Raw genomic sequence first — 14,654 nt, forward strand, 5'->3', positions numbered from 1 at the left:
GTCACGCTTTAATCTGCTGAGCAACGACAACAAAACTCAGGTCCTGTTAATACTTACAAGAAGAGTGTAGGAGGTGTTATTGAAAGGAAAGGTCAGAACTAGCTAGTGGGATCTTTTCTTTTCAACTACTAATTCTATTTAAAACCATATAAAATTAGCTGTTCTCAGCAATATAGACAGGTTCCTATGATTTAGTGACTTTCCACACTGAAACATAAGCTAATATTTCTCCAAGTAAACAGTTACTATACTGTTTTTCCTACACCCCTAAATTAAACTGTTTTGAACCATAAAATGTGTCATCTGTTTAGCTCCACTTACAAAATAATCACCTGCTTCAGTCATTTATTGAAGGAAAGCTTTCCGTCTGTGATCCTTAGATCACTTTGGAGATTTAAAGTTCATTAAACAGGCCTGTGCTTTGCTGTCTAATACTCTCTTTGTATCCTCTGGGTTTACCGATTTCACAGATATTTGTGCAGGGCTAAGTTATCTTGGGTCAGGTTTTACGAGGGCGGCCAAATCAGGCCTCGGTGATGGGCCAGCTGGGCTTGAACGTATAAAACATACCGTGACTAATGAATTTAACCTGCCACTCTATATCTCTATCCTTCTCCATGCACAGATGAAACTGCTGTAGGATATTAAAAACTGGAACACATTTCTAATTTTAACACAACAGAATTTGTGCCTTAATTCCAGTGGTTAAGTCAGTGAAATGTAAGCAAAGACAATGCATGTGTTTAGACTGTCCCTATTGGATGTCTGTGAAACAACAGTGGCACCTAGGACAAAATTAGGTTTTTACAAGGCTCAGTCAGGTTCCAACAAATATGATTTATTTATTTGTTTATTACAGGTACTTACGCAGTGCTGTCAATTTCTGCAGCACTTTACATAGTATTAATTCAGTCCCTACTCCTAAGGAGCATACCATCTAAGGTCTCTCTATCTATGGTCAACAATACTAGGACCTTTCAATCTAAGGTCTCTATCTCATGGTCACACATACTAACACCTTACAAAATGTTGTCCCTATCTCATGGTCACACATACTAACACCTTACAAAATGTTGTCCCTATCTCATGGTCACACATACTAACACCTTACAAAATGTTGTCCCTATCTCATGGTCACACATACTAACACCGTACAATGTAAGGCTGCTATCTCATGGTCACACATAGTAGGACCTTTCAATCTTAGGTCTCTATCTCATGGTCACACATACTAACACCGTACAATATAAGGTTCCTACCTCACGGTCACACATACTAGGCCCTTACAATCTAAGGTCCCTATCTCATGGTCACCCATACAAGCACCTTACAATATAAGGTTCCTATCTCAGGGGCACACATACTAGGACCTTATCTCATGGTCACACATACTAGGACGTTACAATCTAAGTTCCCTATCTTATGGTCACACATACTAGGACGTTACAATCTAAGGTCCCTATCTCATGGCCACACATACTAGGACATTACAATCTAAGGTTCCTATGCATACACACATATACTAGGACCTTATCTCATGGCCACACATACTAGGACATTACAATCTAAGGTTCCTATGCATACACACATATACTAGGGCCAATTAAGACAAGAGCCAATAATTATAAGGGAGGGTATTTAATAATACATCTATATTTATTTATTAGCACACCCACCTTTACTGATGTCTTTTTGGAAAACGATTTCGTTCCTCCTAGCTTGGGAAGTCTGAGCTATAGGCAATAAACTAACATTTTAGTCTCACCAGGTGTTAGCAGACTGTGAAGTCTGCTTTAACATTTTGTAATTCTTTACTAACTATAGTATATACTTGAATTAATGTGAACCTTAACTTCAGCCTAGCATCCGATATATTGTACATATGCTAAGGTAAGGGTAAAAGTAACACATTCAGATATGTTTTACTATTAACAGAGATCACAATACTCCCCCTGACAATGCCTTCATACTCCAGAAAGACAGAACTATCTTTGTTCAGGCATCATCCAGCGCCAGCATCTGCTCTCTGGACCAATTGTCTGACATGGATCAGCCCCTGCTGTAGTCTCTCACCTACTTATTTTAGTTACAGGTTACAATTTTGCAGTCTGGTCACTGGAGGAGAGGAGACTGGATAAATGCTTTCTCCTGTTAGCAGCAGACTGATGACATCATCTCCATCTAGGCAAAGTCACTGGACTAAAGTATAGCTTTTTACTGATGAAGGCCCTGTGTTACACAAACAGGACCCTCCTAACCCTCTTGTCTTAAATTGTATTGTTACTGTACCATCTGCCTTTATTTAGTAAAATGCTTTTTACAAGAACAAGAAGAAGAAAGAAGAAGAAGAAAGAAGGAAAAAGAAAGAAGAAAGAATGAAGAAGAAAGATGAAAAGGAAGAAGGAAGAAGAATATATACAGCTTTAAAAAAACTAAACAGTTGCTATATATTGTGGTATGTCAGCAATTTATTCATACTGACATGTTACATCACTGAAAGGTCCACTCTAAACTAGAACTCTAATCAGGGTAAAATTAAAATGAGTATGTTTCTTCTAGAGGATAAGATAGTCTTTTGATCACATTAGCGTCTGAGGAAAACAGAATCAGAATAATACTTCTGTTTCTAATGACATACACCAGAAGTAAAGGTCTAGGTGTACCCAAGTGCCTCTGCCAGGTTCCCCACTTTTAAAACTGAGAGAGCCACATTATACAAAAGACATCATGGCTAGTGCTAAGATACAATAATTAAAACTGCCCTTATTCAAGTATAAAAAACACAATACCACAATGTCGTTTTTAGAGACATTTCACTGTTATCTTTTTTGTAGCATTTGGTAAAGGACATAAAGCAGTATAACTTAAATGAACACACACGCTAATGTCTTTTCTGGGGAGATGCTGCCATCTAGTGATAGTTTGAAGAATTACTTACATGCGGCAATCATCACTGAGCTTTACAAAATGCTATCATAACATGAGAAAATAGAATTATATCTATACATTATATTAATGTCCCTTTTAAAGTACAAAGAGAAGTATACATATAATAAACATAATGATGGCTGCTATATCATGCATGCATGATCCCAATTTTGTGAGTTTATAAAACGTAATGAGTGTTGTGGGAACATGTGTTAATTCAGCACCACATAATGTATAATCTTCACGTGAAAACATATACCTTCTTAGGAGAAAATATTTAATCTGTACAATAAGCGCTTTTTAGTAAAGGTGTATGTGGCATATAGAATATAGGAGAGGAGATTTAATTACACTCAGAATTATTCTATAACTCACCCAGCTGGATGAACTGTGGCTCACTTTTCACCCCTGGCCCAGCTCCCGTGCTGGCTGCAACCTCCACGCTATACTTGATTCCGGGAACTAGATATGGGATGACAACAGATAAGGTGGAGCCTTCCACTGTTTTGTTGATGTGATAGCGACTCTCATTGCCCAGACACCAAACCTAGAAGAAAATGATATCTAGCATAAAGTCTTAGTAGATTAATTTGTATATTTTATATATCCTTAGCATGGATATAACAAGGTGGTTAGGGTACCACACTTTATTTTAGTAATGAAAAAAATTGCATAGCTATTCATCCAGCAAAGTTGCATGTACTTTCGTTCTGCATGAATCAACTGGCATCTGATCATTAGTTTTAGGGATTTTTTGTACAATGTATAAAGCTGTTGTGGAACTAGAGCAAAATAAAACTTTTCTTAGGAGAAAATGTTTTTAAAGAGTTCAGAAAAAAAAAAAAGATGAAGTAACTCGGACGGCAGGCAGAACTTTTATAAAAGAACCCCTAAGTAATGGCTGTAATAAAAAGGAATGTATAGAGAGTGCATATTCTGAGTTATTACAGTGTATTATTATAGCAGGGTTTTTGTTTTTTTAAAATGTATTTTTGTCTTGTTTATTGCAATTATTTTGGCTCACATATTTTGACAAACTTCCTTTTTCAAATTATTACTTTGTATTTAGTCTATTTGATTCATACAAGGATAAAAGGAGTTACCTTCGATCAGCATATGACATCAGTTAAAGCAACCTTACAAGTAAAAAATAAATACATTGTGTTCCTATTTAACCCTCATTAACCCTAATCAGCCATAATCAACCCCCCCTTTCCCCTTAGCTGTAATTGTTTATTTTAAACCAATACTATTTAAGACCCAATTACATTTGTGCTATATGCCTTGTTGACATGCATTGTGTTAGAGCAGTGGTGGCGAACCTTGGCACTCCAGCTGTGCCAAAACTACAAATCCCAACATGCATCTGCCTCTGGGAGTTATGTCTGTGGCTGTCAGAGCCTTGCAATGCCTCATGGGACTTGTAGTTCCAAAACAGCTGTAGTGCCAAGGTTCGCCACCACTGTGTTAGGGCATAACATTCTTGACACAAGGCAGTATGATGACTACTTATTTATTAGAGACAATTATATAGCACCGACAATTTACACAGCACTTTTGCATACTGCACATTCACATCAGTCCTTGCACCCGAGGTGCTTACAATCTAACGTCTCTAGAGCACACACATACAGGGCCAATTTAGAAAGGAGCTCATTAAACTTCTGGCATGTCTATGGAGTGTGGGAGGAAACCCACACAAGCACAGGGAGAACATGCAAGCTCCATGCAGATAGTGACCTAAGAGGCAGGATACTAACCAGGGACCCCTAGTGCTGCAAAGCAGAATTGATAACCACAGAGTCATGCACTATGATGATATCGCTATTTTGTTTGTCTCTCATTAAAAAAAAAAAATCTCTCCATTACAGATCAGCCCCCAAACCTGATTTTTTTCTTTTGGTTTTCAACACAAACGCTTCCCATCTCGGCATCTTTGTGCACTAAAAATGTGTTTTGCATTGGCAAGGTAAGTTAGAGTGCCATTTAAAATGAATGGCACTGCAACTCACCACACTGCTTACTGTGCATTACCACAACAACTAGGTGTAAAACCAGCCTCAAGGTTTTGTAGCCTGAGATCATTTTTTACAGTTTTGTATTCCTTAATTTTTTAACAATTTCGCAAAGAATTACAATTTAAATGTACAAATGTTTGTTAGTTATTAAAATTTTAACAGTTTTATCTGTTAGATTTAGGAGATAATATGTATTTATTTGTGTGCGCTAATAATAATTTTCATACATTTTTATTGAACATAAATATTTGGTAAACATTTGCACAACTATGATGGGAGAAAATCAGTAGCACCATATTTTAAATAATCTAAAGGCCCTGTGCTTTCAGAAAATATGTGGTTTGCGGGGCCTTTTACTAATTTTCAAAGCTGTAAATGAAAATAGTAAAACAAAAGTGATAAATGGTAAAAAATTATCTGGCTGTCTGGGTTGAAAAATGGGAAGCAGGGCCTGGCAGCGAAAGGCTTAAAACCCTGGTTCTCAACTGGTGGGTCGCGACCCAAAAGTGGGTTGCCACATGCCTTCCACTTTTCTAGGTGAGAGGCTCATCAGCCTCCCCCTAGTCTCCCCCATAGCGCAGCACTGCCAGTTCTTACACTGAGCAGCCATTCAAAATATGCTGCCCAGTGTCAACTTCAGGTGGGGTGCAATGGGGCTGTGGCCGCAAGGGAGCTCCATCCATACATGCATTGCGTCTAGATCCCTCGCATGTCCTGTAGTGGTGCCTAAACTGGAGTAACATCACATTCTGGCTCCTGGCACCTCTACAGGTGCACATGGGAGCTGTACAAGCAATGCACATATGGATGGAGCTCTGTCACAGGACAGCAGCCCGTCTGCCGTGTGTTTCATTGCAGTGCAAATTGGGTCACAACTTAATGACCGAGGGCAAATGTGGGTCCTGAGGTTACACAGGTTGAGAACCACTGGTTTAAAACATATCTAAATCCAAAAACAGATGTTTTATATATTGCAGCTTACCAGCCCATAGATGAGGTGGCTGCATACCTTTTTCAGCATTTATTCATATTACTTTATCTTGGTGATCCTGCCACTAACAAGCGTCCTGTCCTAGGGAAACAACACTCCTGAAATTCCAACGTAGAGCCACACATCCGTCAGTTCATTTTAAACAATCAGATTATATTTAAAGTTATTTTGTTTTTTATGAACATGCGGCTCTACGTTGGAATTTCAGGACTTTGTTACGCCACCATGTATGTTTGGAGCCTGCACCTGATTGATGTGACTTGTTGGGTTGGTGTTGTCCGACTTTGGGGATTGAGTGGTGTATATTTTGAAATTCAATAACACTAAGTAATAGTTTTATATGGGGAGCAGTGTTGCCACCCTAGGCTGATCTCCTGCTTTGGACTACAAACAACTCTCTCATCATCTCCATTATATAGGGGGTGGGGGGGGGTTATAGTTTACAAAGTTGACAATATTGCTTAAGATTTCAGTTCAGTGTACAGCATGTTACAAGGACTTCAGTTTTCTGGCAGGAACAACAGTTTATTTCTGTTTTTAAAGAAAATGTTATTAGGTTAAAAAAAAAACAACTAATGCAGGGACCACATCTAAGTAATGCTAAGCTGCAAACGCTTAATTTTTTTTCTTGTGTTTAGATATCCTTTAACACTTCCCAAATAAACATTTGTCCAAATACCTAACCACTTTTGTCCCTCATTGTCCCTGTGTGTGTTGTAAAGTAGCCACCGCTCCAAGCTCACTCCCATGATGGACTACAATCTCATGTTTAGTTTACTAAATTTCCAGCTTAAAACTAATATCAAACCCCTAATACTTGACCCTAACAAAAAGCAAACAACTAACACCAAGCTAACCCTCTTCTTCAGTAGACTCATCTTGTCCTATACCAGTAACAGAAAGGCTTAAACCAAGCAGATCCTGCCGAACACTACATAGAAGCAACTGCAGCCACTGAGAATAACTTCCAGTGGGAGTGGTCACCTAGACAGGTAATGAGAAATACATATTTTTAATGGGGACATGTACAGCAATCAAAGCACTTTTTGTGTGTGAAAGGTTTATACTTTCATACTTTTTTGGAAAGCCTTTCTCCAAACACATACATACAGTGCACGCCTTGTGCCACAGTGACAGTACTAGGGCTGCAACAACTAATCAACATAATCAATTATTGAAAAAGTTGTCAACTTTTTCAATAATCGATTAATCGGCTTCCGATCAGTTGGCCCTGTTCACGGGTCCACAAACGCGCGCCGCACCTCCTCCCCAACTCACGCTCACCGCTGCCAGACCCGCCCGCATCCGCGCTCTACACGCACCTCAATACAAACTAGTAGTCCATCACTGGAGCCATTTTTTAAAATGTATGTTATTGTTTATCCGATTAACCGATTAATCGAACTTAATAATCGGCTAACTAATCGATTTTGAAAATAATCGTTAGTTGCAGCTCTAGACAGTACATATTGCAAATAACTTAATTTAGCCCTTATTATGGCATCAAAGTCTGTATATAAATAAGAAGGAGGAGATGCTGTGTTCTAATAAAAGATGCAACGTGAAAATTAAAAAAAAAAAAAAACTCTTTAGCATCATCAAAAGCTCAAATATTTACTAGATATTATAAATTCTGTCTTAAAATCAAAGTGACATTAAGCTAATAGTTATCATATTCAGTATATTAAAGCAATTGCATTCTTATGATGTAATAACAGACGCCGTGTTACGCCTGCACAATTTGACTTCCCATAAGATTTGATATTACTGCTCAGATTTTCATTTTCCATTTTTGCCCCTAGATGGAGACAAACAACCATCAACTGCGCGCATTACATTTGTATCTATTGGAATTTAAAATAGAAGGTTTTCGTTTCATCTTTTACATTTGAAATGTCTTGCTTATATGTGTTTTTTTTTAAATAAATGCTAAATGTCAATTGTGTATAAATATGCAGAATTTGTATATATTTAATACATTAAAGCCTATATACTGTGTGTACAGTGAGGGGGATATATCAAAATTGGAGCAGACAAAATCTGGTGCAGCTGTGAATGGCGCCCAATCAGATTCCATCTATCATTTTCACAACATAACTGAACAAACAGAAGTGAGAAGCTGATTGCTTGCTATGGGCAATTGCTCCAGATTCTGACTACTCCAGTTTTGATTAATTCCCCTCAATATGTTTTAATTGGCTATGACATATGTTAGTATGCCATACAGAAACACATTAAACAGCCGGATAAGCAAAACACAGCTTTTATTACATAAAAAGGTCTTACCTTGTATTCTTGGACCAATCCATTCTGGTTTTCTTCAGGGGGAGGCAGCCAGCTGACTACAATCGATGTTCCATTCCCTTCACTCTTTTTGATAGTAACAGTCTGCGGAGGAGCACTGGGAGCTGCACAGGAAGAAATTCAAAATAAATGAAGTTAATGCTTGGAGATGAGTATGAAGACAGTACGCAGACGTATGTGCCACCTAAAAGTCCAAGAATGATTGAAAAAAGGAAAATGATAAGGGACATACATCAGATATGACTGTAGGGGCCTAATCATATTTTCATGTATTAAAACAAATGTGTTTTTTACATTATTTTGATGCATTTTATTACAGGTATTTATATAGTGCTGACAATTTACACAGCGCTTTCCATACTGCACACTCAAAATGCACAGCATGTTCAGCTGACCAATGTGCAGCCGAAGTACGGCTGATTTCAGCCGATGTATGGCTGAAATCAGCCGTACTGAGCAGAAGTGAATAGCCGAACAGCGTTCAGCTCACTTTACTTTGGCTGGGTTATTCACTCGGCTGCCTTCGGCAGCTTTGTGTATAACCCCCTTAGAGTTTTCAGAAAAAAAGGAAGTAACAATTTTATTTTTTTTAATTATTGTTTTATCATTATTATTATATTATATGTGATGTGATTGGGAACATGTAAGAAATATAAAATAGGTGTTATCCCAATTGGGCTGAAAAAGTAGAAATACACTTTATGGATATGTTCTAACTAATCAAGCTAATCTTTATGTTTCAGGTAAATATTGTGCCGTATTCCTGTATAGAAATCACAGCTAATATGCCTGATCATGATTCCTCATAAAATCTGTTATCTCCAATCAGCAAAATGACTACCTGGAAAAATTTGCTTTTCATAACAAAAACAACATTACACAAGCAATCAGTATAACTCGTAAAACACATCGGAGGGGAGCTACCTTCTTCCAAGGTTTTTGCAAATCGCACTTCACTGTCAGCTCCTTGAAACTCATTAAAGAAAGGCCTGGCTTTAACCTCATAGTTCACGCCTTTCCTAAGTTCCGGAATGACTGCGCTATTTTTTGCCGGGGTGCGAACTTCAAATATTGACCAGGCCGATTCTCCGCGATTCTCTGGACTGGGCCTGTAGAGAATCTTGTAACCTTGAATGTACTGTGATTGCTGGTCCACCTAAGGAGAGATAAAAAATACATTCTATATTACCACAATATTGTCATATGGACATCAGAATTATTAATTAATATAATTATATGGGAATTGTCTAATGATAAAAAAAGTCAATGCCACGAATAATCCACTGGCACTGGTTTGTGTAATTTTGCTAATTAGCAACTGTAAAAGCTCTGGGCAAGCATTAGTAGTAAAGCAGAACAGCGGCAATTTTTTAAAATTAAAGAATAAGTGCATTTCAAAGCAAAGTGCACTTATCCTTTAAGCCACACACCCCTGACCTAAATGAGCAAGTATGGGATTGTTCAGGTCAGAGGACGGGTGCAAGATAAAAAACAAAAATGCACTTTGTATAAATACAGTGGGTAAAGGGTTAGAGCCACCATCAGGTTTTTTTCCGATTACAAATGTAACAATATATATAAAAAAAAACATGACATGTTCTATCCTTTCCCCGCTCTATTCATTGCAGAGCATCTCTTAATTTCCTGTCCAGGTGACACAACAGAAACTTAAGGGAACTCCCAACCAGTCTCCTTGGGCAACCATGGTTGTCACATAGGGTGTCTGCCATTGTTTACCTCTATCATATGTGGAAGGGGGCAGCGGCGATGGGGTTAGTAATTTAGACAAATAAGATAACACTGCTTCCAGGTCAGCTTGTATTTTTGGACAGGCTTTTTATCTTTTTTTTTTCTTAACCTGAAAACAATAACTAAAGCAGCCACTCCATCTAAGGACTGGATAGGTGCATTATACGGCATTTTTGTTTTTGAGTTTAGTTATGTTTTAAGACATTTTTAGGCCATCTATCGCCTACCCAAACCACAACCAATTCCTATTTCAGTTGTGTAGAATTGAATTTGAACACAGTGCGCAGGAGCACAGTTGGATGGGATGGTGAGTTTTCATATTCACTTACTGTCCAATGCACTTCAATGGAAGAAGAAGAGAGGATTGTGGGATTGTGCAGGTGTAACACCACATGTCCTAGTTCTCGCTGCACTTGTTTATGATCCACACCCTGAGCTGTAGGAGGGACATCTGGAACAATAATCAGAATGCATCTACTGTTACAGTAGTTAAGTGTTTATATCTTATTGAGGCTCACAATACAAGCTGTATTAATATAGGAAAATAACACACCAGACCTCCTAGAATGCTTTTCTTTATTGAATTGAATATTGTGTAAAATGCCTGATAAATAAAATGATTAGAAAAATAAAGGAAAGTTGACCCTTCATTTTTTTCTTCCTAGTGACAAATGTAAAAAGACAAAAAGCCAGCAACATGGAAATTGCAGCCCTATACAGCCCAACTAAAATTATGAATCAAACCACCCCATAATAATCAGAAACATGTATTTTTCCATTAAATCCTCAAAATTCATCTGCCCTCTAATGCTGAAGAATTACTCACATGGCTTCTGCTGAAGGGACTTGTCAATAAGGCAGAGTTGGCCAATCAGCAACTGCCTGAATGATGTTCCTCTCCTTTAGCAGAACTTGCTCTGGGTGGTTATCTGATCCATGCAATAGAAAATAAAAAGTACGGGCACACAATAAAGGGTCAACCCACCCATAAGTGATATTTTAGTTATAGGTAGACCCTTATGAGTCTTCTAAGTCAGCCCATGACTTCCTATATCTCTTGAGTATTCCAACAACAAGATCTACCTCACTCCAAACAATGGACTACACACGGTTCTACTTCACTGTAAAACTTTTATTGAAATGTACAGCTCACAATCACGTCGTCACCACTTCTCCTACTGCCCACCTCTACAGGAATGAGGATGGGATCAAGACTGGCACCTACTGCATTCCCAAAGAAGGAGACTAGTGTGAGAACGTGAGTGGTGTCCTGTACTGTTTGCACTTCAGTGAGATCTCCCTACCATAATTTCCAACCCGGTCCATCTGGGAGATTTCACATTCACTTTTGTGTGTTGCAGCTCCCCTTGCACTCTCCATACCATAAAATGAATGACACATCCAACAGCACTCTATTATTATGGACACAGCAGGTGTGCAAAACCAAGCCTTCCAGCATCTACCAAATCAGAATTGTCAATCTTGGGTGGACTGACCCAAGAAAGAAAAAGTAAGACTAATGCTCTTGTGGACTGGATGTGCTGGAGATGTGGACTGGAAGAGGGTACAATGCTGCATATATGGTGGGCGTGCCAGGGGATACAGAGCTTCTTTGGACTTGTTTTTGAGGTAGCGGGCAGAGTCACGGGATTAAATTGTCCGGAAACCCCAGAAGTAGCATTATTATCAATGCTTCCAGGTTCGGTGAAAAGGATCAAGGAGGGACTGGTATGCCCCCTACTTGCAGCAGCAAGGACGATAATCCCAAGACACTGGAGACAATCAAAGACTCCCGAGATTTGTGAATGGGTGGTAGAAATGTGCCAAATAATGCGCATGGAAGAAATGACAGCTCGCTTACATGATAGACACTCAACATTTATTGAAAAATGGAGACCATGGAGAACTTTCTTGGGCTCAACTGAGATTCGCCAATACTTATAAGAAATTAATATCGTGCTTCCCCACTTTCCTTGGTCTTTTTTCTTTCTTTCTTTGGGGAAGTATGAAGGGTGGGTGTGGGGGGAATGGATGATGGATGGGTATGACAGGAGCAAGTAGTAGTTCTATTCCTAAGAACTGCTAGGAGCAAAGGTATTAGAAGGAGGTAGCTGTTGGGGGTTTAGAGGTAGTCAATACCTATGCTTTGTGTTATAAGAGTTCTATAAGTGTGTACTCTGTAATGACAATGGAATAGTCCATGAGGTAATCGCTTTTAAATATTCGTTTTTTACTTGTGTCATCTGAAATTAAAATTAACCACAGTAATAGTTGTTGGGCGTATGTGCTATTGTCATTTGTTGTATAACTTGGATGTTAATTTTGTATATGAAAGGCAATTAAATAAAGAAAAATATATTCTTAAAAAAAAAAAATGTTCTTGTGGAGAATCAAAAAAGTAGAAGAAAATCAACACTGGGCTGCAACTTCCTTCTACATTTTTGGAAGGACGAAGTAAAAGATGCCTGTAGGTATGTAAAAGACACAAAAGGAGAAATACTGACTCTGACTATAAAATCCATTTTTTAATATACATATTTAAATCCTGCGCAAGAAAGAAATTGAGCATTTCTCTCATCAGCTACAACGCGCACACCTGCCTTTCCCCTTGCAGTAATCTTTTCACTATATGAAGGGACCAGTGTACTTAGCAACCATTCAAGAACATTGTTTTAGGAGCAGGTCTGTATTGCTATAGATGAGGATAAATGACATGTAGGGGAGAACGCAGTGACATTCCTCCCAGCTGCACTCTGTCTGACCCGTTCAGAGACGTGGTGTGGCCAACAGGAATTTTAGATCTCACAGTGACACCTCTGAATAGGCCAAGCTCGCTGGGAATTTAGTAAAGTTGCAGAACATGAGGAGTTGCAGAAAATAATGGTTTGTGTGAATTCACGGTCGGCAGTGTTCTCCTACAGACTCTTATAAACATTATTATTAGAAATGTTTATGCCACTTTTGAGAATGATGTTTGAGGAATTCTACAACCCAAACAAAATAGCTGGAATTGTTTAGGTCCACTGCCTTGCACAGAGTTTTAGCCTCTTGTTTTTTTTTTAAACTGAACTCCAGGCAGATAAAACAGATACGTATATTGATGAGGTTCTCTTTTCATTAATACGTCATTAAAGGAGAACTATGTGCTGAGTGAGTGATTTCCACTCATCCTCATAGTTAGAGCCGACCTCTGACAAAGAAGCTGTCACAGTCGGGCTGCGGCGCTCTCAGTATATCGCGGGCATATTTGCCTGATGTAAAGAAAGCAGCTTTTTTCTTTCTTTTAAAACACTTTTTGTCAATGCTATTATTCTACTTCCAACTTCTGCTTCCTCAGTGAGAGCCTCTGTTGGTTAGAATGGTTTGGGGCATTACATTGAGAGATGATTGGGGAGGATAGGGGGAATTTTCCAGTTGTGTATAGTTTTAGCTATAGATGTGTATAGTGTAGAGGTTTACAATCATTGGCTTATGGTGCATGTGCGGGTACCTCTAGGCTTTTCATTTCCTACCTGCCATAAGGATTTGCATAAGACCATTTCTTATATGAATCTGCCCATATGAATTGATATTGCTGTTTACCTTGTGTTTTTACAGGATCAGATATTGGACTTGGATCACTCAGTCCATAGGCATTTGCTGCCCTCACAAGGAAGAGGTAGATTGCAGTGGGCTTTAGCCCCTTCACAGCAAACTTTTCAGTCCTGACATTTTCAGCCACTGTCTGCCAGGTGCTCCCAGATGCATGACTAAAATGAGAAAAGCAAAAGCATATAGCAAACAACATGTAAAAATACTCTGCTGAGAATGCAATGTCTTACTACCTGAAAGCTTCTATGATATATGATGTTGGAGTTGCACCAGAATTCAGGTTTGGTTGCCAGGAAAGGGTCACCGTGTTCCTGCTGACATCTGTGACCTCAGGTTTGGAGGGGGCACTTGGGATAAGGTTGGGGTCAGTAGCACGTGGAGGTTGTACTGGAACACCAAATTCTAGGGAAATGTAAAACAATTAATCATTTTTTATTGACTCATAGATTCATTGACACACTGTCATTTTTATACACAGAACCAAGTATACATTTTGGATGTGGAAAATCAATGTCTCTAACCCCCTCTTCTTTACTTTCCTTTCCTCTCACTAATGCCTGCAACGTATGTATTATAAAATTGATTTAAAGGGTTAATAATGAGCATTGACCTGGAATAGAACCTTGATATTTGTTTTAGTTCTCTTTTTCTTCTATTTTGCAAGATATGATTTCTCTAAAAAAATTATCATATATTTTATAATTGTTTGCAATGTATTCCTCTTCATTACACAAGTTCTTTTCTTTACAAGACAAGATATTTTGAATATCATCTGTTCTTTTTATTTTTAGTCTAAGCTGAATGCAATAGTGTTCATTTTTTCACAAGAGGTAGAGCTTTGATCCGGTACCCTATATACACAAAAAAGACTCTTCAGTGTTTTAGTTCAAGTATGAAATATGGCAAATATATTAAAAAGTACATCTTTTGATGTTTGACCTATAAAGAATTTTACAAGTTCCACATCCTATTTATATATTACTGTAACAAAAAGAGAGAGCAAACGTTTCTTTTTCCACTGCCAAAAGTGATCTAACAGGAAGAAGAGGAAAATATATACAGAAAAATGTTTT

The 14,654-nt window shown here is 38.3% G+C and overlaps 1 protein-coding gene across 2 annotated transcripts in view; it reads right to left on the minus strand.

Moving 5' to 3' along the window:
* ROBO1 (roundabout guidance receptor 1) overlaps window positions 1-14,654 on the minus strand; it is a 367,253-nt gene that overhangs the window by 59,654 nt on the left and 292,945 nt on the right. For both annotated transcript variants that reach the window (XM_018576154.1, XM_018576153.1), the window contains exons 11-16: window positions 13,815-13,983; window positions 13,573-13,739; window positions 10,320-10,441; window positions 9,166-9,397; window positions 8,224-8,345; window positions 3,304-3,475 (exon numbers count right to left, since the gene is read on the minus strand). In XM_018576154.1, the coding sequence (XP_018431656.1) occupies window positions 3,304-3,475; window positions 8,224-8,345; window positions 9,166-9,397; window positions 10,320-10,441; window positions 13,573-13,739; window positions 13,815-13,983 (984 nt within the window). The remainder of the gene's footprint in view (window positions 1-3,303; window positions 3,476-8,223; window positions 8,346-9,165; window positions 9,398-10,319; window positions 10,442-13,572; window positions 13,740-13,814; window positions 13,984-14,654) is intronic.

Source organism: Nanorana parkeri, unplaced genomic scaffold (assembly GCF_000935625.1).
Source record: "Nanorana parkeri isolate BGI_ZX_2015 unplaced genomic scaffold, ASM93562v1 scaffold57, whole genome shotgun sequence".
NCBI classification, from domain to species: domain Eukaryota; kingdom Metazoa; phylum Chordata; class Amphibia; order Anura; family Dicroglossidae; genus Nanorana; species Nanorana parkeri.